The sequence below is a fragment of the Bolinopsis microptera genome, chromosome 3, assembly GCF_026151205.1.
Source record: "Bolinopsis microptera isolate Bmic1 chromosome 3, MBARI_Bmic_1.0, whole genome shotgun sequence".
NCBI lineage: Eukaryota > Metazoa > Ctenophora > Tentaculata > Lobata > Bolinopsidae > Bolinopsis > Bolinopsis microptera.
In genome coordinates, this window is record NC_087074.1 from 1754495 (window position 1) to 1778225 (window position 23731).

General features: G+C 38.3%; 3 protein-coding genes across 6 annotated transcripts in view; 1 reads left to right on the top strand and 2 right to left on the bottom strand.

Annotated features, from left to right (window-relative positions):
• LOC134812446 (lysosomal-trafficking regulator-like) overlaps window positions 1–23731 on the top strand; it is a 61617-nt gene that overhangs the window by 25915 nt on the left and 11971 nt on the right. Inside the window, exons 16-27 of the mRNA XM_063819870.1 lie at window positions 14612–14801; window positions 14966–15048; window positions 15205–15318; window positions 16857–16994; window positions 17226–17382; window positions 17543–17664; window positions 17787–17888; window positions 18435–18558; window positions 18692–18958; window positions 19255–19363; window positions 19777–19831; window positions 20211–20274. Of these exons, the coding sequence (XP_063675940.1) occupies window positions 14612–14801; window positions 14966–15048; window positions 15205–15318; window positions 16857–16994; window positions 17226–17382; window positions 17543–17664; window positions 17787–17888; window positions 18435–18558; window positions 18692–18958; window positions 19255–19363; window positions 19777–19831; window positions 20211–20274 (1525 nt within the window). The remainder of the gene's footprint in view (window positions 1–14611; window positions 14802–14965; window positions 15049–15204; window positions 15319–16856; window positions 16995–17225; window positions 17383–17542; window positions 17665–17786; window positions 17889–18434; window positions 18559–18691; window positions 18959–19254; window positions 19364–19776; window positions 19832–20210; window positions 20275–23731) is intronic.
• LOC134812982 (tryptophan-rich protein TspO-like) lies at window positions 2874–4631 on the bottom strand. 2 transcript variants are annotated; one of them, XM_063820618.1, is made up of 5 exons: window positions 4463–4631; window positions 3945–4074; window positions 3650–3736; window positions 3264–3504; window positions 2883–3230 (listed from the first exon to the last, which is right to left on the bottom strand). In XM_063820618.1, exons 1-4 carry the CDS (start codon window positions 4621–4623, stop codon window positions 3301–3303), a joined length of 582 nt encoding a protein of 193 aa, XP_063676688.1. In that variant the 5' UTR covers window positions 4624–4631; the 3' UTR covers window positions 2883–3230; window positions 3264–3300. The 2 variants fall into 2 exon arrangements, with proteins under 2 accessions (XP_063676686.1, XP_063676688.1); XM_063820616.1 differs by having other exon boundaries at window positions 2874–3504.
• Window positions 7807–13354, bottom strand: LOC134812988 (tryptophan-rich protein TspO-like). 3 transcript variants are annotated; one of them, XM_063820633.1, is made up of 8 exons: window positions 12978–13354; window positions 12671–12800; window positions 12428–12514; window positions 9643–10854; window positions 9224–9418; window positions 8863–8992; window positions 8622–8708; window positions 7807–8410 (listed from the first exon to the last, which is right to left on the bottom strand). In XM_063820633.1, the coding sequence occupies exons 4-8, from the start codon at window positions 9723–9725 to the stop codon at window positions 8243–8245; spliced, it is 663 nt and encodes a 220-aa protein (XP_063676703.1). In that variant the 5' UTR covers window positions 9726–10854; window positions 12428–12514; window positions 12671–12800; window positions 12978–13354; the 3' UTR covers window positions 7807–8242. The 3 variants fall into 3 exon arrangements, with proteins under 3 accessions (XP_063676703.1, XP_063676702.1, XP_063676704.1); XM_063820632.1 differs by having other exon boundaries at window positions 13030–13220; XM_063820634.1 differs by lacking the exons at window positions 7807–8410; window positions 8622–8708; window positions 8863–8992; window positions 9224–9418 and having other exon boundaries at window positions 10522–10854; window positions 13030–13220.

Consider the following 23731-nt stretch of genomic DNA (forward strand, 5'->3'; position numbering starts at 1 on the left):
CCTCTCCCTCTCCCTCTCCCTCTCCCTCTCCCTCTCCCTCTCCCTCTCCCTCTCCATATCTATCTCTATATCCCTCTCCCTCTCACCCTCTCCATCTACAAAATAAATTGTAATCCTAATAGTGCATGTCCTATCGACATCGTCGCGTTCACATAACGAGAATTAACTTTAAATCCAAACCGAAACCCTCTATATGCAGTAACACGGCTGCCAGACAGTTGCGCCCAATCGATATTGAAATCCCCCGAATTATAATAAAAGTAAACTTTATTCAATCAAAAATCGTACGATCATAACGATAAGCAAAGCTATGAAGAATTGAGAGTTTTGAGGATGAGAAAGTTTTAGGGAGGGTCTGTGGCTTTATGCCAGACCTTAGAGGTAGCATCCTGTATAATAACAGAAAGGACGGGATCGTCCAAGCAAAAAATGAATTATCGAGGATAATATGCAATGAAATAGTGAAGATATGCATTCTTCAGAGCGGACTGTAATACCTTAATTCCCAAAAATTTGGGCAACAAAAAATTTGAGCGGGCCTCTCGCCCAAATTTTTTGCAGACCAAATTAATTGCATAAATCTTTTCCGTCTGCTAAATTTTTTGCTAACCAAACTTTTGGCATTTGGCCTGTGGCCCTGAAATCTATAGAAAGATGGCTTTTTCTTCATATCCAAGTGAAATAATATTTGAAATTTTAGTTTTCTAATCTGTCATTCATGGCTTGACCAAGTAAAAAGGCTTATATTTTAAATGAATAGAAATAACTGGAATAGCTAGCAAATGACTGGAATAATAAGGAATAATAATGAACTAAGGCAAATATCTAACTGAAATTTTAGTGGAAAATCGTTCATTTTTCGAAGAATTTGTGCCCAAATTTTCGGTCGCCCAAATGAGTTCAAATTTTCTGCCCAAATTTTTCGGGCTCAAATAAATTGTGCTCAATATAATGGCACACAAATTTTTGGGAACTAAGGTATAGTATTCGTATAAACTTTATTTTTAGATTTTGCACATTTATTTAATTTGTAATTAAAGTTGCAGGAGTGAGGAGGATCAATGATCTATTTGCGCTAGGGTGTAAACTGCGCATTCTTAGAAAAATATTTATGTGTGAACTTAAATCATGCAACTTAAGTAACAAAATATTTGCCTCCTTATGATCTGATCATAAGGAGGCAAATATTTTGTTACGCGCATTTGAGCGTTTGGCGGATATTTGGTTCTTTTGCGATAGTCAAAACGCGACAACTAGCGCTGGATGGCGACAACTAGCGCTAGTTGTCGCTATCCAGCGCTAGTTGTCGCTATCCAGCGCTGGATAACGCTGGCCAGCGCAAAATGTATATGTTCGATAATTGTCGCTGGCCAGCGCTGGCCATCGATAGCCAGCGCAAAATGTTTGCGATATTACTCGTCAGCTAGCGCTGGCCAGCGCTAACCAGCGCTAACCAGCGCTAACCAGCGCTAACCAGCCCTAGCCAGCGCTAGCCAGCGCTGGCCAGCGCAATGCCAATGTATCAAAATCAAATACTTGCGATATTACTATATACTTGCAATATTACTATTAGTATTAGAATAGAGATTCGGCGGAATGACAGGCTGAGTGCCGCCCAGTATGAGTAACTCAGTAAGTTGAGCTCCTCCCAGCTAGTAAGCCAACGCTAGCTGTATCACCCGTTAAGCTGACAAAAAATATCGAAAATATATTGCGCTGGCCAGCGCTGGCTGAAGAGTAATATCGCAAGTATATGATTTTGATACATTGCGCTGGCCAGCGCTGGTTAGCGCTGGTTAGCGCTGGATAGCGCTTGATAGCGCTGGATAGCGCTGGCCAGCGCTAGCTGACGAGTAATATCGCAAACATTTTGCGCTAGCTATCGATGGCCAGCGCTGGCTATCGCTTAGCGCTGGCCAGCGCTAGTTGTCGCTATCCAGCGCTAGTTGTCGCTATCCAGCGCTAGTTGTCGCTATCCAGCGCTAGTTATCGAACTGTTTTCTGCGATGGCCAGTTGCACTGGCCATTGTTAACTATTGCGTGCGACAGTGTCGCATAGCCAGCGACAACTAGCGCTGGATAGCGACAACTAGCGCTGGATGGCGACAACTAGCGCTGGATGGCGACAACTAGCGCTGGATAGCGACAATTATCGAACATATATATTTTGCGCTGGCCAGCGTTATCCAGCGCTGGATAGCGACAACTAGCGCTGGATAGCGCTAGTTGTCGCCATCCAGCGCTAGTTGTCGCGTTTTGACTATCGCAAAAGAACCGGATATTTTACTAAGAAGACACATTTTTCATACCACAATATTCGCCTGCTTATGAGATATTTGCATTATCGCGCGTAGCATTGCAAATCATAACATGGCGAATATTTTGCTAAGAATGGCGCATATTTTGTTAGCACGGCGATTATTTTCGTAACATGGCAATGTTGCAATCCGGGAGGGGGCTTTATAATAACTATGGTAACTATGGTTACTATGGTGACTATGGTAACTGTGGTAACTATGGTAACTGTGGTAACTGCAGTTACTACAGTTTTTATGGTTACTTTGTTACAGTTGATCTCCTATTTGCCAGTGTTCGCTAATTGAGAGAGGTAAACAGGAGAATTCAAATTGTACCTTAAGGTTTTAAAATTTATGACTGCTGGTTGCTAGACGCAGAAGTTATCTTTAAAGTTTCGAAATTTTCGATTGCTCCTCATGCCAGTAGAACCTTTTTGGCTATTTTCTTTCAATTTTAGAACCTATAAACGTTACTTTCCTCTTCTCCTTTTTATCTTTTGTGCAGTGTTTGATGATTTTCGCGGGGTAGCCTTTTTTGAGACACTTTTCAAACTCAAACACTAGTTCCTTTTTATTGCAGGAAAAACAAAACATACATGATACAAGAATTTTAAATTATATCGTTGAACATCATAAAGATTGGACAAAAAAGTTTTTAATCCAATTTTGCCCAATTTAAATTCGCCAATAAATTCGCCAAACCGGATTTTCTCCCTGTGCGTAATATTCATGCAATTTTTGCAATGGAGCAAGTTATCTTGAACCCAAATTCAAGTTCTGAGGTTCGTGTCACGGACGATGCTCCGAATGTTTGTAGTTGGTCCTGCCTCAGTTGTTATTAGAATTCTAAAAGTTTCAATCTCAACAAGTTTTGTAGAGTTTACCAGCTCGGTCTGCCAGCTCAGTCACTGATAGGGTTGTCCTTGGTAACACCTTAGTAACTCCTTAGTAACACCTTAGTAACACCTTATTAACACCTTAGTAACACCTTAGTAACATCAGCTCAGTCGCTGACAACCCACCCGATATCCACGGCAGGGTTGTCCTTGTTGAGGTTGTAGAGGTTCCAGTTGAGGATACTGGCGAATGTAACCCAGCCAAGGTACGGTAGGAGCAGTATATGGGTCCACCTCCGCCCCTTTACACTGTTGAAGAGGAATATCGTGATTACAATCAGCACCCACAGGATCACTATCTCTACAAACGCCTGAAAATAACATTAGTAACACCTTAGTAACACCTTAGTAACACGATTAAAATCTCTACAAACTCCTAGAATGATATACAGAGAAGATTGTGAGATATGAGTAGTGAGACATTCGAATAGTAAACAATAACGACTAATAACAAACCGCAAAGAGCTGTTTAGCTGTTCCAAAAAGGAAGGGCCACACAAAATTGAGAAGTAACTGTACGAAGAAGAATATCAACGGAGCAGGCTGAAATGGAATCAGTAATATTAGTAATAGTAGTAATATATCATCAGTTAGAGTTGATAATGGTGAGGGCTGCAAAAAACTGCATACACCTTAGGAACACCTTGGCTACACCTAAGTAACACCTTAATAACACCTAAGTAACACCTAAGTAACAACTTAGTAACACCTTAGTAACACCTTAGTAACACCTTGGTAACCCCTGACTCACTCGTTTAGTGAAGCCTGTTTTGGTCCACACCGCCCAGCCAGATATAGCCATCAGTAAATACAGGATAGACCACACAGGTGCAAATACCTCGTTGGGAGGATTAAAGCACGGCTTCTTCAAATTCCGGTACCTGATCATTCGAGATATTAGCTTTATCTGTGAGGCAATTAATTTCTAATTTTATGTGTTATAAGTAGTGTAGCTACTAACTAATTTTATGTGTTAAAGTTATAACTTTATTTGCTCACATCACTCACAGTCAGCCGCTCTGACATGGTTAACCACCTTCCTTGTGTTGTTGGTTAATCATATGAGCGGAATATAAATACCTCATTTCATTTCATTTTATGTGTAAAGACTTAATAAGAAGTTATAAGTCGCTGTTCATCACACAGAGGAAATGTAAGACTAAGATATCACCAAGCTAAATAATGATATTACTTAGTAATTAGTAACACCTTAGTAACACCTTAGTAGCACCTTAGTAACACCTTAGTAACCGAAGTGTAAGATCTCACCACGGAGAGTCGTCCCCGAAGTCCTTTGCCATAACCACACCCCCGATAACCCCTCCTCCTCCCATGCAGAGGAGGAGGAAACCAGCTAACCCTGCCACATTGATCAGGATCTCTTTTCTGGAGAGACTCCGGAACTTGTCCATCATGCTCACTTTACCCATCCTATCTGGAGTTACATGGTTACCATGGTTACGGTGCGTCAACGAGTTTACGCCTATAAGCACTGTTATCAGTATGAAATAAACCAATCTCAAGACATATAGGAACACAGGATATATTGTGTAGATATGCATCTTACTGTGTGTAGCGTAGAAAAGAGGCAATTTTATAAGCAATAACAGTAATAGCGGTGGAGCTATTTTACTAGGAAGATAAAAATGAATCTATTTAAAGAATCCCAATAACATGAGGGTGGTAGCTGGGCGCTGGGTAGACTGACCTGAATTTTCAATTTTTCGTCCGATCATCTTGGAAATTTTTTTGTACATCCCCATAGACGTAAATAGTAACCAAAAAAATTATTTTTGAAAAATTCGGAAATTAAGGTGTGCCCCAAGCCGTTTCCATGACAACCGCGCTCGCGAACCTCAGAAATCTGGAAAAATTCGATATCTCAGGACCCATTGCACCTACAGAGCTAAAATTAGGCTTAAAAGATGCGGAATCAGCACATTTATATGAGACTTATTAATAAACATATAGCCTAAAGTGCTCACTTTCGTCAAAAATTGCAAAAAACACATTTTTTGTACATTTCCATGGCAACCGCGCCCTAAAATTTGGATGTGCATCTCTATTTTTCAGTCAAACTATGAACAGCTCAGAACTACAGGGGGATAACTACAGGGGGAGAACTAGAGGGGAGAGAACAGCTCAGTACTACACCTGAGGAAGAACTACAGGAGGGAGAACAGCTTAGAACTACATAATTCTGAGCTGTTCCCCCATGTAGTTCTCCCCCTCCTCTGTAGTTCTCCCTCCTGTAGTTCTGAGCTGTTCTCTCCCTGTAGTTCTGAGCTGTTCTCTCCCCTGTAATCCTCCCCCTATAATACTTCTGAGCTGCTCCCCCTGTAATTCACCCCCTGTAGTTCTGAGCTGTTCTCTTTCTGTAGTTCTGAGCTGTTCTCTCCCCTGTAATTCTCCCCCTATAGTACTTCTGAGCTGCTCCCCCTGTAATTCACCCCCTGTAGCTCTGAGCTGTTCTCTCTCCATGTAGTTCTTTTGAGCTGTTCTCCCCCTGTAGTTCTTTTGAGCTATTCTCCCCCCTCCCTGTAGTTTTTCTGAGCTGTTCCCCCATGAAGTTCTGAGCTGTTCCCCCTGTAGTTACCCCTCCCCTGTAGTTCTCCCTCCCTGTAGTTCTGAGCTGTTCTCTCCCCTGTAGTTCTTCTGAGCTGTTCTCCCCCTGTAGTTCTCCCACCCTGTAGTTCTCCCACCCTGTAGTTCTGAGCTGTTCTCCCCCTGTAGTTCTTCCTCCTGTAGTTCTGAGCTGTTCTCCCTTGTAGTTCTTCTGAGCTGTTCTCTCCCCCGAAGTTCTTCTGAGCTGTTCTCTCCCCTGTAGTTCCTCTGAGCTGTTCTCTCCCCTGTAGTTCCTCTGAGCTGTTCTCCCCCTGTAGTTCTCCCACCCTGTAGTTCTGAGCTGTTCTGCCCCTATAGTTCTTCCTCCTGTAGTTCTGAGCTGTTCTCCCCCCTGTAGTTCTCCCACCCTGTAGTTCTGAGCTGTTCTCTCCGCTGTAGTGCTCCCCCTGTACTCTGTAGTTGTGAGCTGTTCTCTCCCCTGTATTTCTCCCTCCTGTAGTTCTGAGCTTTTCTCCCCCTGTAGTTCTTCCTCCTGTAGTTCTGAACTGTTCTCCCCCTGTAGTTCTCCCACCCTGTAGTTCTGAGCTGTTCTCCCCCTGTAGTTCTCCCTCCTGTAGTTCTGAGCTGTTCTCCCCCTGTAGTTCTGAGCTGTTCTCTACCCTGTAATTCTCCCACCCTGTAGTTCTGAGCTGTTCTCCCCCTGTAGTTCTGAGCTGTTCTCTCCCCTGTAGTTCTCCCTCCTGTAGTTCTGAGCCGTTCTCCCCCTGTAGTTCTCCCTCCTGTAGTTCTGAGCTGTTCTCCCCTGTAGTTCTCCCTCCTGTAGTTCTGAGCTGTTCTCCCCTTGTAGTTCTTCTGAGCTGTTCTCTCCCCTGTAGTTCTCTCCCCCCCCCTGTAGTTCTGAGCTGTTCTCCCTCCTGTAGTTCTTCCTCAGCTGTAGTACTGAGCTGTTCTCTCCCCTCTAGTTCTCCCCCTGTAGTTATCCCCCTGTAGTTCTGAGCTGTTCATAGTTTGACTGAAAAATAGAGATGCACATCCAAATTTTAGGGCGCGGTTGCCATGGAAATGTACAAAAAATGTGTTTTTTGCAATTTTTGACGAAAGTGAGCACTTTAGGCTATATGTTTATTAATAAGTCTCATATAAATGTGCTGATTCCGCATCTTTTAAGCCTAATTTTAGCTCTGTAGGTGCAATGGGTCCTGAGATATCGAATTTTTCCAGATTTCTGAGGTTCGCGAGCGCGGTTGTCATGGAAACGGCTTGGGGCACACCTTAATTTCCGAATTTTTCAAAAATAATTTTTTTGGTTACTATTTACGTCTATGGGGATGTACAAAAAACTTTCCAAGATGATCGGACGAAAAAGTGAAAATTCAGGTCAGTCTAGCGCTGGGCGCTGGCACATTATAGTCTCTTTCTTTATCAGACCTCATACAAATATCTCGTAATGTATCATTAGTAAAATAAAATCATATCACGCAGACACGTATCATTAGCTATTAAGTATTAAATCATATCATGAATCATTAGCTAATAAATCATATCATGCATTAATATCAAAATCCGATTAGAACTGAGTTCTCCAGTTCATAGCTTCGTGCTTGTATCTTATAGATAACTGTGACGTAAGATAAGACTCAGTGAGCACGTAATAGTAACACAGTGAGCACGTAACCATGGTAACAGTAACACAGTTACACAGTGGTTTCATTCCCTATGTTTCAGTCTTACGACCACACCCCTATTTATAAATTTTCCCATTTTCTGGTTCACATTTACTCCTAAATTAAACAAGATTAGCGCATATGAGTTTTGTAAAATAAGCAGTTGTAGATCTGCATCAAAGTGACACCTGAGTAACTCCTTAGTAACACCTTAGTAACACCTTAGTTTTGTAAAATAAGCAGCTGTAGATCTGTATCAAATATTTGCCTTATGTCCGTAGGTTCCTACACTGTGTAGGCTCTTACATACTGTAGGCTTATAGTTATACACTGTTCAAACTGGACGCTTGTTTCTTAAATTATGCATACAACAAAAAACAAAAATTATGATATTTAATATAATTAATTCAATTAATGTAAGACAACTCTCAAATCTATAATAAACAATGTTCTTGATTTCTCTGATACTATAGCTGACGCTGTGAGGTTGTGGTCAAATATTATAGCCAACAGTGAACAGTATAGCCACTGGCTATACTGTTAGTCATTAGGGATCATTCATAAAAGTAAGCCAGGTATCCACCAGTCTGAACTGGTTGAGCCTGACGAACGAACTGAGTCTCAGCTTGTGAGTATTATATACTGACTTTTATGAATGACCCCTAATGACTAATAGTATAACCAGTGGCTATACTACGTCACTAGTATCGCTAATATCGCACAATGTGCGTCCTAAAATCATCTCAATTCTTCTTGGCTGTCTGTGTGTAGTCTCCGTACCCTTCTTCAATCAGCACTATAACAAGGACTATTCATCAGTTTATTTTTTGTTGAGGTCCCAAAGTGAGAAGTTGAGAACACTAGCGAAAGTGACCCAGGCAAGGTAAGGTAGAAGGAGTAAGTGGGTCCAGGCTCTGTCTTTAACGGTGTGGAATATTACTATTGTTATACAGATCATCACCCACAGGAACATGATCTCCACAAACGCCTGAAAAATCAAAAATATGCGGTTATTTTTATGCGGTTAAAAGATCATTGATACTCATTTTTATGCGGTTATTTAGAGTTTAGATATCGGTTATTACTTAGTTTCTCTTCAGTTCTTGTTTTTTTTTCAACATTTCAAGGTTTGGATTAAGTCTCCAGTCCGACCATACCTTAAATTACAAGAATATTGAGTTATAGAGCATAGTACTTACTGCTCCAAGATCTTTTGCGATGCCGAAAATTAGAACCCAGAGGAAATTCAGCACCAGTTGAATGAAAAACACAATCAGTGGGAGCGGCTGAAATAAACTCGTGTTAAACAGCATAAAGAAGATATTGATCGTCAATGTACAATTTATAATGTACAATGTACAATTATAAGTAGGTTCAAGATAGATAAATGTACAATTATAAGTAGGTTGAAGATAGATTTACCTAATTGTTTACACTTACTCGTTTAGTGAATCCAGTTTTGGTCCACACAGCAAACGCAGCTATGCCCATCAGTAAATAGAGAACAGACCAAACAGGTCCGAATAGGAACGAGGGAGGGTTGAAAGACGGTTTCTCTAGACTTCTGTACCTGATAGGTTAACTGTTAGCAAACTTGATCAGAAATACAAATGTGCGGCACTGGCATCAAATAAAAGTTGAGGTACTTGAAAAGAAAAAGCAAATTATTTTTGAACGTACGAACATCCAAAAATAAATTGAATGTGCCAAACTCATTGTTTTTGTCTATATTACCCTATCTGGTGGGAATAACCATAATCGGTTTTTGTGTATGTCCCCTTAAATTAAAAGTTTTTCTCACCATTCTGATTCGTCCCCGAAGCTGTCAGCAGTTATAGCTCCCATAATGCCCCCTCCACCCATGCAGACCACTACAAACCCGACCAGTACACCGCAGTTTATAGCCAACTTTCTTCTGGGCATGTACCTCAACTTCTCCCAGTTAACCTTCTCCAGGTTCACATCATCTGTTTTATCCATAACTCCTCTGTGGTTCCTAGCAGATGTCAGATTGTCAGATTTAGAATAATCTAATTATAAAACTTGAATAATATAAATCCAAAAAAGAATTTTGCAAGTTCAGTAAAACGCAAAGTAGCACAACTTTTATGAAATGTTTGGACACAGTTTATACATATTATACAACATACATTTTCAACATAGTATACAAGAGTAGTTCTGCTAAAAATGTGTTGGCTAATTGCCAACTGTAAACTTTACCCGGATGTTTGCACTTTCCCATTGTTCTGTGAGACAACACTGTCCTGACCATGGGTCAATGTGTTAACTCGAACCACAGTCATCAGTACAAAGCAAAAATGCAAACAAATCTCAAGTTACAGGACTAAAAAATGAATGATGAATAATCTGTTTAATATGTTTAGCAGCAAGCACACAATGATTCATAATTATCGTTACAAACAAGGTCACACACATATGAAATAATCTGTTTGCTGTACGTGTCTGATGTTTAACGACGTAACAATTGTCAATACGTTGGTCGGTTGCCAAAGAATTGAGATTGTATACAATACAAGATTGTGTACAATGAAATATTTACAATATTGTATACAATACAAGATTGCTTACAATTGGGATACAATACAAGAGTGTGTACATACTTCGTACAATATTAGATTTTGTACAAATCAAGACTGTATACATACAACAAGAAGTTTTGTTAAAGTTGAGGGCAAAGAAAATTAGGTTTACTAGGAAGACAAAGTTGATATGATACGTCACACTATTTACTCTCTGACCTGACATGGTCACATACAGGATAAATATTACAAAAACAAACATGCTAAAATCATCCTCTAAGAATGGAAGTTAATCAAGACAAGGAATATCAGACTCAGCTCTGTGGCCGTGTTCCATGAGATACCAAACCATTGAAATGTTAAACCGTTAATTTCATGATTCATTTACCGTAAAATGATCTGATATAATCTGACAAACGCAACTTGACTTCCAGCCAACTTCGAGCCCATTTTGCGCTTATCTTCATTTTAGGGTCACATTTATTCCCAGAAAATGAGCTGCACTGATTGAGCATATTCATTGCAATATGAAAGCTTCTCAGGGAACTGTTAGATCTGAACTGGGGTCAACCAGGCTATGTATGGCAAAAGGAGCAGGTAGGTCCATGCTCTGCCTTGGACAGTGTGGAAGTAAAGCTGAAAGTGTGTTTATACTCTCTTGCTCTGTAAGTCTGTAGCCAGGCAACAGAATCAGCGCTGTCCTACAATAAGCTGCCAAGCATTATTAATCTCTATTCAAATCGTAGATGGAGTAGCTAACAACACTAGCAAATGTTGTCCAGGCTATGTAGGGTAGAAGGAGCAGGTAGGTCCATGCTCTGCCTTGGACAGTGTGGAAGATCACCATGGTTAGAAATATCCCCACCAACAGCAACATGATTATTACGAACGACTGAAAAATGAAACGGTTGTTTTAAATATTATTACTATTATACTTTGTGTAGTATCATATAGGTTATTTCCATTTTAAGGCAACAAGTCTGGTATCATAATACATAATGATTTGAATTCTGAAGTAGTTAAGGGGACATATACAAAAATCTTTTATGTTCTGAACAGGCTGTAACTTCATATTTAGAAAGTATACATTAAAACAATAAGATTTGATACATTAAAAATTATTTTTGAGGAACCGCACTTTCGAAAAAATAAATATTTTCTTTTTCGAAAATTTTGAAAATTTTGAGAAGTCTGTCACTGTTATACCGATATTTCAATCGTTTTTAACTTTTTTTGGCTGATTTTTTTCCTGAACATTATTTGCAATCCGTACGAGAAGCCCTTTAAAGGATTTTATAATTAAAATATAGATGACGAAGTTACAGACCAAACAAGGTCGAGAGAAGCAAAATTGAAATTTTTGTAAAAATCAAAGTTGTATATTTTACCATTCACCCAGGTCATAAGATATCGCTTTAAAAATTCTTGTGAGTGTAGCTGATGATCATATCCAACTTTTTGGAACAGGATTTCTCTCAGTTTTGAGTTTTAAGGTATGAAATGTGGCCTAAACAACTTAGTAAAATTCATCGTAAAAAAGGGCCAAACATGGCAGATTTAACTCAAAAAGTATCAGTTTTTTTGAAATAATTTTTACAGAATCGTAATCAGCTTGAAAAGACGAATCTTTTAGTACCAAATAGGTGATTTTAGAAGACAAATTGTCTTAAATAATTTTCCAGCTCGAACACAAGGGTCCCCCCTTGTATAAATTTTGTACAAATTGTACACATTAAAAAAAAATGTTTGTGTCTTTAACTATTATAAATTTGGTACTAAAAGATTTGTCTTACCAAGCTGATTACAATACTGTAAAAATTATTTCAAAAAAACTGATACTTTTTGAGTTATAGGCATTTTAAGCCTTAAATCTGCCATGTTTGGCCCTTTTTTACGATGAATTTTACTAAGTCGTTAAGGCCACATTTCATACCTTAAAACTCAAAACTGAGAGAAATCCTGTTCCAAAAAGTTGGATATGATCATCAGCTACACTCACAAGAATTTTTAAAGCGATATCTTATGACCTGGGTGAATGGTAAAATATACAATTTTGATTTTTACAAAAATTTCAATTTTGCTTCTCTCGACCTTGTTTGGTCTGTAACTTCGTCATCTATATTTTAAATATAAAATCCTTTGAAGGGCTTCATGTACGGATTGCAAATAATGTTCAGGAAAAAAATCATCCAAAAAAAAGTTAAAAACGACTGAAATATCGGTATAACAGTGACAGACTTCTCAAAATTTTCAAAATTTTCGAAAAAGAAAATATTTATTTTTTCGAAAGTGCGGTTCCTCAAAAATAAGTTTTAATGTATCAAATCTTATTGTTTTAATGTATACTTTCTTAATATGAAGTTACAGCCTGTTCAGAACATAAAAGCTTTTTGTATATGTCCCCTTAAAGACAATTTAAATGAAATTATCAGTTTTCAGTTAGACTTATTATATGAAGCACTTACTGCCCCAAGATTATTTGCGAGACCGTAAACTAGAATCCAGAGGAAATTCAGTGCCAGTTGTATGAAAAACACTATCAACGGGAGCGGCTGAAGTAATTGTGCGTTAAAAGACAAATCAGGAGAATTATTATCGTCAATGAAGAAGTAGGATTAAATTTAAAACATGTAGATCAGTTACTTACTCGTTACCTAATTATAAGTAGGTTAAAGATAGATATAAGTTACCTAATTGTTTACACTTACTCGTTTAGTGAATCCAGTCTTGGTCCACACAGCAAATGCTGCTATGGCCATCAGCAAGTAAAGAACAGCCCAAACAGGTGCAAACAGGAATGAAGGTGGGTTGAAAGACGGCTTCTTCAGATTTCGGGACCTGATTAAGATATTAACTGTTAATCCTTGAAGCAATTCTAAATTTTAAGAAACAAAATTGTTCAGAAAAAGATGTCATATTTTTTAAAGGTCGATACTGCATTTACTGGCAAATATCAACTCTCCTAATATAGTTAGCTGAAATAGAGTCAGCTGGACTAGGAGTAATGTGTCTCACCATTCTGAATCATCTCCGAAACTATCCGCAGTTATAACACTCGCATACTCACCATTCTGAATCATCTCCGAAACTATCCGCAGTTATAGCGCTCATAACCCCACATCCTCCCCAGCACAGGATAATAAACCCAACTAGCACGCCTATATTTGTTAACAGCTCCTTCATTGACATCCTCCTCATCTTCTCCCAGTTCGCCTTCTCTAAGTTTACCTCTCCTGGTTTATCCATAACTAGGTACTGTGATTACAATCAAATGTCAGCATCTCAGACGAAATAGAAACAAATAATGGCTGTGATTTAAAAATAGCTCGATGGTCAAAACTAGCAAGTTCAGTTAAAACTATTGACAAAATCTTCGCATCGTTGCAAATATTGCTAGCTCAGAAAGAGAACATGGTTGCTAATCAAAACATAGTTCCCACATGTTTCTATTGTTAAAGTATTACACTGTCTTGACTGTGGGTCCATGTATTTAATCTCATCGGTACAAAGCAAAAACGATCACAAGACTTAGGACAGCAAAATAAATAACGGATGATCCTCGTACTATGCAATATTTGTAGTATCAAGCACGGATTAGATTATTAATAACGACACGAATCTGATCACGCACGCCAGAAAAAAGCAATTTACGTGACTGATATTTCAGTACATGTAATGTACGTGACCGATATTTCATGATATGTAACGGTCATCACGATCGTATACCAGTGTAATGAGATTTCAGAGTAATGAGATTTCATACAATACGCGCGAGTATCAGTAAAACCGACTGTTGAAATGACAAATTACGTAGAATCTTAACACCTGTATTGAACTGTATTGAAGTTAGAGGAAGTTGGCGAGACATGGAGTAAAACAATCAAAGTTTACGAAAGCGATCAACTTACCAAAGTATTCAGACAAAGTTAATTTCATTACCACGGCGCCTACGTAAACTACTACCGGTTTCTCCCTAAAGATGAGCACAAATACACACAAATATATATGCTTCTCGTCCAAACCCCTAAGGGAGCTAAGAGCAGTTCAAATACAGTATAATATATTATACAAATGCCCACAGCCAACGTGACCAAATGAATAGGTTGTATTTTAGGACACTGGAACGTGACCAGATGAACAGGTTTTATTGTTGAACGTGATCAAAATAACTAATGAACAGGTTTCTGCGAGACTAAAGAACTATATACTGTCTCAGATTGAAACATGTTAGAAACCTGAGACTGGTATTACTCCAGACCTTGCAATTTAATTAGGTTATTTGAACGTCACCTCAGGCTGGAAACTGTAAAACTATAGAACGTTACGAGGGTGACTAATTTCGTAGTAATAGAGAAAGTTTCAGTAACAGACGAAACGAAACGAAGCACAGAGAAAGTTTATTTTTACACCGAATCAAATCATATGATCTAAGTACATCAAAGAAAATTCTCTGAATCTAGGATTCACGTCCCATGATTCACTTATCATCTAATTATTCGATAATTTTTTATCTCGTTTTGTGATCAACCTATTTATAATATCTACTTAATATAAGCTTTAGGTCAGTCTATAATTTTCTTAATGACATCTTTATATCATCTTTATGCTATCTAAATTTATCTTTTTAAATAACGCTCAACCATTAACAGGTAACGAACTGTTTCCCCTACTATCAAGCTGTAGTGAGTGAGGCTCTGGTTAACAATGGGTTCGACTGTGCCCTCCTATCTGCTCACGCTGTTACAATCACATCCCTCCGCAATCATCTCTTGTTGACATGGTTACCGGAAACTCCTGAGATTCTTCATCAGTACTCTCCTCTCAGTCTCTACTCTGCTGGTACAATATACTTTAATATAGCTAGCATGGAAAGAATCAACCATTCAGCTGTAGTCTGTATTCCTCTTCAAATTAAATCAAATTTCGAGACACTTAACAAAAATATCCTGTCACAAACCCACCAGTTTTTCTTCTGTTTATTCCTTTATTCCCACACTCTTCAGATCTAAAGAGTGTTGGACCTGTACCTCCACATGACTTTGTGAGCGCACACAGACAGTTAAATCAGACCAGTCCTGCTAAAATGGTAAGTTCCAACAATCAACTAGCCAAACTCAACTTTCAAATAGCTATCAACCTCCCCCAAAGCCGTTGGATATATTCTCTGGCAACTCAAGGAGAATCCTACCAATAACCTACCGTTATTTAATTTATAAATAAACAGTTTAAAACTGGACCTCAGGGTGTGATCACGATGTACAAGATGCCAGTGCTACTACCGGTCCTAGGAGGAATCAAAGTACTCCTTATGTTATTTGCTAGAGTCGTCGAAATGAGCGCTTCTGAGGATATACAGGTTTGTACTCTTTATACACACTTTGTTTATAAACACGGCACTCCCACCCGCGAGCTGATTTTAATAAACAAAAGACAAAATAACTATATAACAGTAATTAGAGAGACTTGTTAATAGCAGTAAATATAAGCTATTCGGCGATGAGCACTAGAAAATAAGCACTTGTTGCTCTAAATGGATCGTATCCCAAGCTTATGCCGTGGCTTTAATGCGTAAAGATTCCTACTGAAAGGTATTAGCTACTCGGAGAAATGTGTCCACTTACCAAGTTTTATTACTCTCCATATTTGGCGAAAAGTAAACCGATAAAGCAGGGTAATGTCTCTACTGCACTAAGTTAATATGAACTAAGTGTTTGTAACAGAAAAGTCACGATAAGTTATACTTATAGATCTAGATGGGGATACTGGAGGGATAAGTTATACTAATAGATCAAGATACTGGAAGGATAAGTTATACTAATAGATCAAGATACTGGAAGGATAAGTTATACTAATAGATCAAGATGGGGATACTGGAGGGATAAGTTATACTAATAGATCAAGATACTGGAGGGATAAGTTATACTAATAGATCAAGATACTGGAGGGATAAGTTATACTAATAGATCAAGATACTGGAGGGATAAGTTATACTAATAGATCAAGATACTGGAGGGATAAGTTATACTAATAGATCAAGATGGGGATACTGGAGGGATAAGTTATACTAATAGATCAAGATACTGAGGGATAAGTTATACTAATAGATCTAGATGGGGATACTGGAGGGATAAGTTATACTAATAGATCAAGATACTGAGGGATAAGTTATACTAATAGATCAAGATACTGAGGGATAAGTTATACTAATAGATCAAGATACTGGAGGGATGCATTTATTTCTGCCACTAGACAGGAATTTAGGGATTAACCGATCAGCTCCTAGGATTGACAAATCAGTATCTTAAATAACTATCACGCATCAAATCACTAAAACAAGGCATGAGACAAATTAATGAATCACGCATCAAAACACTAAAACAAGGCATGAGACAACTTTGTCGCAAAGTTTTTGTTTGCAGCAAAATAGACAGACTCTGCGTTTCAACTAAACATTTGCATTGGTTGATGAAAGAGAGTGGTATTCCCTGAGGGTCAGCTTGATAAGCTTTTTAAACGATTAGTTGTGAAATCCGTTAAAGCAGAGTATGAGATAATTGATCGAAACGTTATTAGAAATTGAAGCATGTTGAATTGAAACAAAGTACAAATACCTGCATGATAAATGACAAATTTTGCGAGCTAGAAATAAATACTTCTGTTGGATGTATAACTGTATAACATATCGTTACACATTAGAATGTGGAGATTCTTTCGAAAGGGACCCCGGCAGTTGAAATCAACCTGATTTTGAGTTTCGGCTGATTCCAAATCACCCACATTTTAAGGGGTATCAGTTCTTAGTTCTTACCTGACTAATTATGGCTGATCACGTGAGTATATACAAATTAACATTAGATAAATTACTCTGCACTTTCTCACCCCTCTACTGCCCAGGTAATGTCCCTAGACCTGCTGCTAAAGAACTTGTCCCACCCTCCCCTACTCTGTGAGATGGTCTCTCTCCATGGTTACGAGATGCTAGCTCTTGTTCTCCGGAGTCAAGGCTGTGTTAAATCCACCGCCCTTCTCAAGGTTTTACGACTGTTTTCTTTTTGATAAGTAACTTTTCCTGGTGCTCAGGTTTCATTTTGTGTAATTGTGCTCACCCTGTTTACATTAAATTGTTCAATATCAGCTGATATTGGTAATAGTGATCTTCGGACAATGTTCTGTGAAGATGCTGTTTCCATCCCTCCGCAATCATTTTGACATGATAACCGGAAACTCCACTAGATACGCGTATAAACACCACATTACCACCAGGTGCTGATAAACGCTACAGTGGACGGAGTACTTCTCGTTAATACCCCGAAGGGAGAACTCAGGGCAAAGAGCAGCTCTACAGCCGTTGTGAAGAACATGCACATCTTGAAACACATTCTCATGGATTGGAAGATTTGGCAGTCAGCTCCTATTCGAGGTTAGACATGTTTAGGAGTAAAATCATCAGATTAATTGGTTGAAAACTACCTGTTCTGAGGGCCTGGGGTTGAGTTTAATAATATTTGTATCCGATAGTCATGTAAAATTGTTAAATGTTCACTGTGACGTTTTATTGTATTACTTAATAATTCCCTCAGTCTGGCAGATATGTTGTGAGTGTCTGGAGACATTGGTCCGACCTTCTCACCCTAACTACTCCTACAACACACAACAGTTCACCTCTTTTAAAATCACCAAAGATATTCTCAACTTCTCGTTGGTTAGACTCAATTACAGTTTCATTTCAACACTTCTATAAACTCCCTTCTCCTATTATCAGGGAGGTCAACACTAAGAACCTTTGTTTAACCTCTAAAGCCCCTACATTAACCCACATCTCAGATATACGAGCTGACCCACAAGGGTGAACCTCTACCTCGATCCGTTATATCCTCTCTACTCACTACTTTATACTACATGTTAGGATATCCTGCAGACCTACAGGTTAATCTTATCTTCTATATAATAGTTTTAAAGTTTTAAAGTTAAGGGAATAGAGTCAGGGACAAAGTTAAGGGAATAGGGTCAGGGACAAAGTTAAGGGAATAGGGTCAGGGACAAAGTGAAGGGAATAAGGTCAGGGACAAAGTTAAGGGAATAGAGTCAGGGACAAAGTTAAGGGAATAGGGTCAGGGACAAAGTTAAGGGAATAGAGTTAGGGACAAAGTTAAGGGAATAGAGTCAGAGACAAAGTTAAGGGAATAGAGTCAGGGACAAAGTTAAGGGAATAAGGTCAGGGACAAAGTTAAGGGAATAGAGTCAGGGACAAAGTTAAGGGAATAGGGCCAGGGACAAAGTTAAGGGAATAGGGTCAGGGACAAAGTTAAGAGAATAGAGTCAGGGACAAAGTTAAGGAAATAGGGCCAGGGACAAAGTTAAGGGAATAGGGTCAGGGACAAAGTTAAGGGAATAGAGTCAGGGACAAAGTTAAGGGAATAGGGTCAGGGACAAAGTTAAGGGAATAGGGTCAGTAACACTGTCTATCTTCAGCTGTTACGTCTGGTAACCAACCTCCTGATGACAGCTCACCTTCGTAAGAATGTGACGATCACTGGAGTTCCCCTCCGCAAGAGTTTCTTTGCTCCTCTCAGGATCCACAAACCCTCCACTACTCGTGAGTAGGATTATCTCTTAATTATGCTAATGTTATTATGCTAATGTTTATCTACTTTAAAAGTGTTCTGATCATCGCAACAGTTCACTATTGCTTGGTCGATGGTAATCGATTAACTTTGCTATGATTTCAGTTTCACAAATGTCAAAGAGTGAAGCCCAAAGTTCAGACTCAACCGACACTGACATGTCAATAATAGCAACTCCTGTCTCAGTTAGTTCTTCTGACAATAACCCTTCTGAGATTGCTTCCGAAAGTGCTCCTGAAAATGTACCTGAGAATGCTCCTGAAAATGCTCCTGAGAATGCTCCTGAGAGTATCCCTATTGCTGACGACTCCGTGGATACGGTGGTGGAGGGGGAGATGGATCTGGATGCTGGTTCTAGTGTGTGGTCTAGAGGTTAGTAAAGGGGTGTAGGAAGCGGGGGGGGGGGGGGGGGGGGCCGGGGGGGGGGGGGGGGGGTAGGGGTTAGTGGCGCTCATTCGTCTGATCCACCGTGGAAACTACTTTCTTTACCACTATCGGGAATTGACTTTTACAAGCATTTCATCAAATTAAGTTGGCCCTCACTGTCTATAATACTTTATAATTGCAATGGTCCTAATTTAAATACCGCCCCCCCCCCCCTGTATGGCTAATAGTTTCCTCCTCTTAAATCCCCACTTCCTGTGTAGGGTTGACTGTATCTCCTGTAGGGTTAACAGTTTCCTCTTCCTCCTCTACTGACATGTCCTCTAGACCTCCCTCTCAGTCGTCTGACAGCGACTTTACGTTTAAACCCCCTGCGGAGGATAGAGCGGACAGGTAGGCGGTGTAAAATCCGGATTGGAATATTATTTATGAATCGCATTGTTGAAATGTTTTCTTGGGTAAATTTCTATTGATCCCGTTTGATGCGACAAGGAAAAGGCTCTTATCAGGAAGGTTTTAATACTTTCAACACTACTATATAACAAATTATTTGAGATCATGGATACGATGTTGTCACATTGAAACGCTGAGTAATTACTTTCCTGATAAGAGCCTTTTCCTTGTCGTATCAAACGGGATCAATAGAAATTTACCCAAGAAAACAGGTAGGCTGGTGTTAGATAAGTTTATAAAACATGAAAATGGAAAACTTTACAAGCAGAGATTTGTAAAAAGGAACACTGCTGTACTTGTAGAAGCTAGAGGGGGGGGGGGATCTAGAGTGCAATAATACGGTTTGTTTTCAGGGTTAGTATGGTGAGTGGGAACAGTACGATATCAGATGCGGGCTCAGACAACGTGGTGCGTTGTATTTTTATACCTTATTATTTTTATAGCCTATTATCTTTATAGCTTATTATCTTTATAGCTTATTATTTTTATAGCTTATTATTTTTATAGCTTATTATTTTTATAGCTTAGTATTTTTATAGCTTATTATTTTTATAGCTTATTATTTTTATAGCTTAGTATTTTTATAGCTTAATATTTTTATAGCTTATTATTTTTATAGCTTATTATTTTTATAGCTTATTATTTTTATAGCTTATAATTTTTATAGCGATTGTTCTAAGCTAAAAGCTTTTGCTTTACATTGGGAGGGGATCTTTAATTTTTGAAACTTTGAAATACAGAAAAAGACAATAGGTAGCTGGTAGGTACTGACTCTATTTCTCCGCAGTTCCAGACGGACGGTACGGCCTGCAACACGCAGTATCTAAACTCACTCTGTGACAAGATGCTAGGTTTGTAACTACCTTATCAGACATAATTGTCACGGACATTACTTTCACGCTGAAGACCTTAGACACCATGATCACTATGACTTTGATTCTACAGTTCATAAAAAAAGTAAAACACCGAAAATTTTCACAATTATTTGGAAATTTTTGACTGGTCATGAGCGTGGCCGTGAATAATTATGTCCGTGAAATTCATATTTATTTCAAATATTTTAAGTCAAAATAACCATTTCACAGAAGTGGTTTTATTATAATAAAATAATTTGTGATATGTGTACAAGTGATAAATTAATAAATTAATTTACACTAAAAAATGTACAAAAAATACACAATTTTTACTTTGCAACACTGGTTCAGCGCGCGGCTGATCAAAAAAGTGTGGTTTACATTTACTAACTACAGTGTACAGCGTACATGAAAAGATAACTTACTGAATTGTTTAATACTAAAGTCTGACGTTGTTCAATGAATTAGCCACGAAAATATTCAAATTGTGTAAGAGGGTAAAGGACACAATTGCTAGTAATGCTTCTTTGTGCCCGTTGACTACAATGAACATTTCGCGGAGTTTCTCCAGACGGCTTTTATCGGAGTGCGGGTTATTTACTAGGATATGCACAAGCCATCATTTTTTTTGTTTTTGTGTCAGCCGCGCTACCAGGTTGCAGAGTATGTTCAATATTTAAAAAATCATACACATTTACTAATATCAGAGTCCAATCTAGCTGCAAACGTTAGACACCACAGTTCAGCCACCAAGTACCGTTTAAGTGAACACCGAGACACGAGGTTTAGGTGTAATTTTGTAAATCACTTTTATGGATGGATGATCTAGTAGTTGTTGTAGAAAATCTGATATCTGAGTTATGGCATCAATAATAATTTGAACGGGGAAGGGGCAGGGCTAGTGTATACATACATGCTAGGATCAAAGCCAGGGCTAGTCCATAATCCATATATGTTAGGGTCGAGACCAGGTTTAGGTTAGGGAAGGCCCCAAGCAAACTTTCAGCACAGAGTCTTCTTTCAATATTGTATTTTTTTTAATGATTTTGAATATTTAAAAACGTATATTTAAAGATAAGATGGTTATTGATTAAAATATTATGGAATAAATCTTTCAAAGAAATAACTAACCGGTATCAATTCTCCGTCCTATGGCATAACTAACAGAAGCCTTATCACTGTTTGTAAATTTGATTCTAGCTGCATCCAGACCCCACTGTGCAGCACACTCTTCCAGGGTACTGTCGGAGAATTTATACTCCGCAACTTCAACACTGTTGCATGAAATTACCAGTGTGTCTGATCTTTCTGATATTCACCAAATTTTGTTCTGCTCCTCTGGAATTTTACCCGAGAAGCTTTGCCACGTTGGTGCATCTGAGCATTTACCAACACGATATGTGTATTCATTTCCACTGTTCAAACGAATAGACACACCACTGATTTTCTCGTCATTTGTCGCGTCGTGGATAGTGACTATAATTTTCTCCTCGGTTTCCCAGTTGGCATCATTAGATTTTATCAAAAGATAATCTTTTTCAAGATCCACGTTGATAAAGGTATTCTTGGTCACGAGGGTGAAAATAAGGCCTGCTTGAAAATTATACTTAGTATTTTAAAATTATTTTACTCTAAAGTTTGAGCCCAATACATAATTGAATACCACGCCCCAACACAGACCTTGAATCAAGCCAGAAAATATTATTTCAGAGCACCACGTTATGGATACATATTTCTTGAGGGGGGATGACGAGGATAAATAACTAAGCTCACCTTTAATAATTTCAACACATCCAACAAGCAAGACCACGAAGATGATTAACTTGAATCTCTTTCTGCAATAAAGTGTAACAATTCTTCCCGGCAATAAAAGATACGCGTATTGAAGGTAGATATATCGGAAATGGGAGACGCACTCTACTGAATGGTCTAACCTGTGCCAGCACGTGTGTTAAAGTGGATCAATTACCCACGTGAAATATACCAGACAGGTAGAGAATTAATTAATTGTGATATCTATTGTTAAAATTCAGCTTATAGCATGGTGTTACTGGGATGTTGCTAGGTGATAGAGGGAGAATTAGTTGGAAATTTAACAGTTTTCCTGATTTTTTTCATTTGTAATTGATTAATTAGAGTCTGTATGGTAATTAAGAATAGAAAAATTGAAGGCTTAATGAAACCATTAAATAGAATAACGAGGTTACAACGTTCTTAACACCTCCATACCATCCGCAAATCAAGCACAAGTGCTTGTCCTATGTGCAGTGACGGAGAGGAGACTGTCTAACACTGTCTAGGACAGTGTCCGGCTATTGCCCAAATAAGAGGTCAATATTTCCAGGACTATTACCTCTCCGTCAATGACATATTCCGGATTCCCCATATTCGACAATCAACACATCTTCACCATTTTCAACTTTGCAAACCGCCCCAAACGCTTAATTGTGCCAAAGGAGCTGGACCATACCAGACTGGTGTGACATAGCGACTACTCACAGGGGACATAAACCAAAACCTTTTTTTGCCGGGACCCGCGATTTGACTTCATATTATGAAAATATAGATAAAAACAATAACATTTGATACATTTAAAATTTTTTTTGACAGTACGCACTTAAAGTACTAAAAGTTTCGTCTTATCAAGTTGATTACGATTCTGTAAAAAGTATTTCAAAAAAACTGATACTTTTTGAGCTATAGGCATTTTAGGCCTTAAATCTGCCATTTTTGGCCCTTTTTTACATGAATTTTACTGAGGCCAGATTTCATACCTTCAAACTCAACATTGAGAAAAATTCGGTTCCAAAAGGTTGATATGATCATCAGCTACACTCACAAGAATTTTTGAAGCGATATCTTTTGACCTGGGTTATTGGTAAAATGTACAACTTTAATAGTAGGCAAAAATTTCAATTTTGCTTCTCTCGCCCTTGTTCCGTCCGTAACTTCGTTATTTATTGTTCGATTATATAATCCTTCGAAGGGCTTCTTGTGCGGATTGTAAATAATTTTCAGTAAAGAAATCAGCCAAAAAACTTTAAGAATGATTAAAATATCGGTATTACAGTGACAGACTTTACCAAATTGAAAAAATGTCCAAAAAGAAAACGTTTTTTTTTTTCGAAAGTGCATACTCTCAAAAAAAATTTTAAATGTATCTATGTTCTTATTGTTTTTATCTATTGATGCTTTTCATACAAATTATATTTTATCCGGGCAAAAATGATTTGGTGTATGCAGGGACGTAGCCAGGATTTTTTTCCGAGGGGGGCCTGACTGAAAATTTTCGGCTTTTATAGTACTTGCTTGAATAAAATCTACAATGATGAATTAATGCACTAGTATCGATATTCAATTTATAAGAAGTCGGGTTTAAATAATTTTGAGGGCAATATTATCCATTTATAGCAAGTGTGAACAGTCAATTATCTGAAAATATCATAAATACCTA

Excerpts from the sequence above, each read along its gene's own strand:
- LOC134812982 (XM_063820616.1), bottom strand. The coding sequence starts at position 4,623 with ATGGGTAAAGTGAGCATGATGGACAAGTTCCGGAGTCTCTCCAGAAAA. Across the intron at positions 4,075-4,462 it reads TTCGGGGACGACTCTCCGTG|GTACCGGAATTTGAAGAAGC; the intron begins GTGAGATCTTAC and ends TCGAATGATCAG. Across the intron at positions 3,505-3,649 it reads CAGCTAAACAGCTCTTTGCG|GCGTTTGTAGAGATAGTGAT; the intron begins GTTTGTTATTAG and ends TGTTATTTTCAG.
- LOC134812988 (XM_063820633.1), bottom strand. The coding sequence starts at position 9,725 with ATGACTGTGGTTCGAGTTAACACATTGACCCATGGTCAGGACAGTGTT. Across the intron at positions 8,709-8,862 it reads AAACTGGATTCACTAAACGA|CCGCTCCCACTGATTGTGTT; the intron begins GTAAGTGTAAAC and ends AGTTTATTTCAG. Across the intron at positions 8,411-8,621 it reads TCGCAAAAGATCTTGGAGCA|GCGTTTGTGGAGATCATGTT; the intron begins GTAAGTACTATG and ends TTGATTTTTCAG.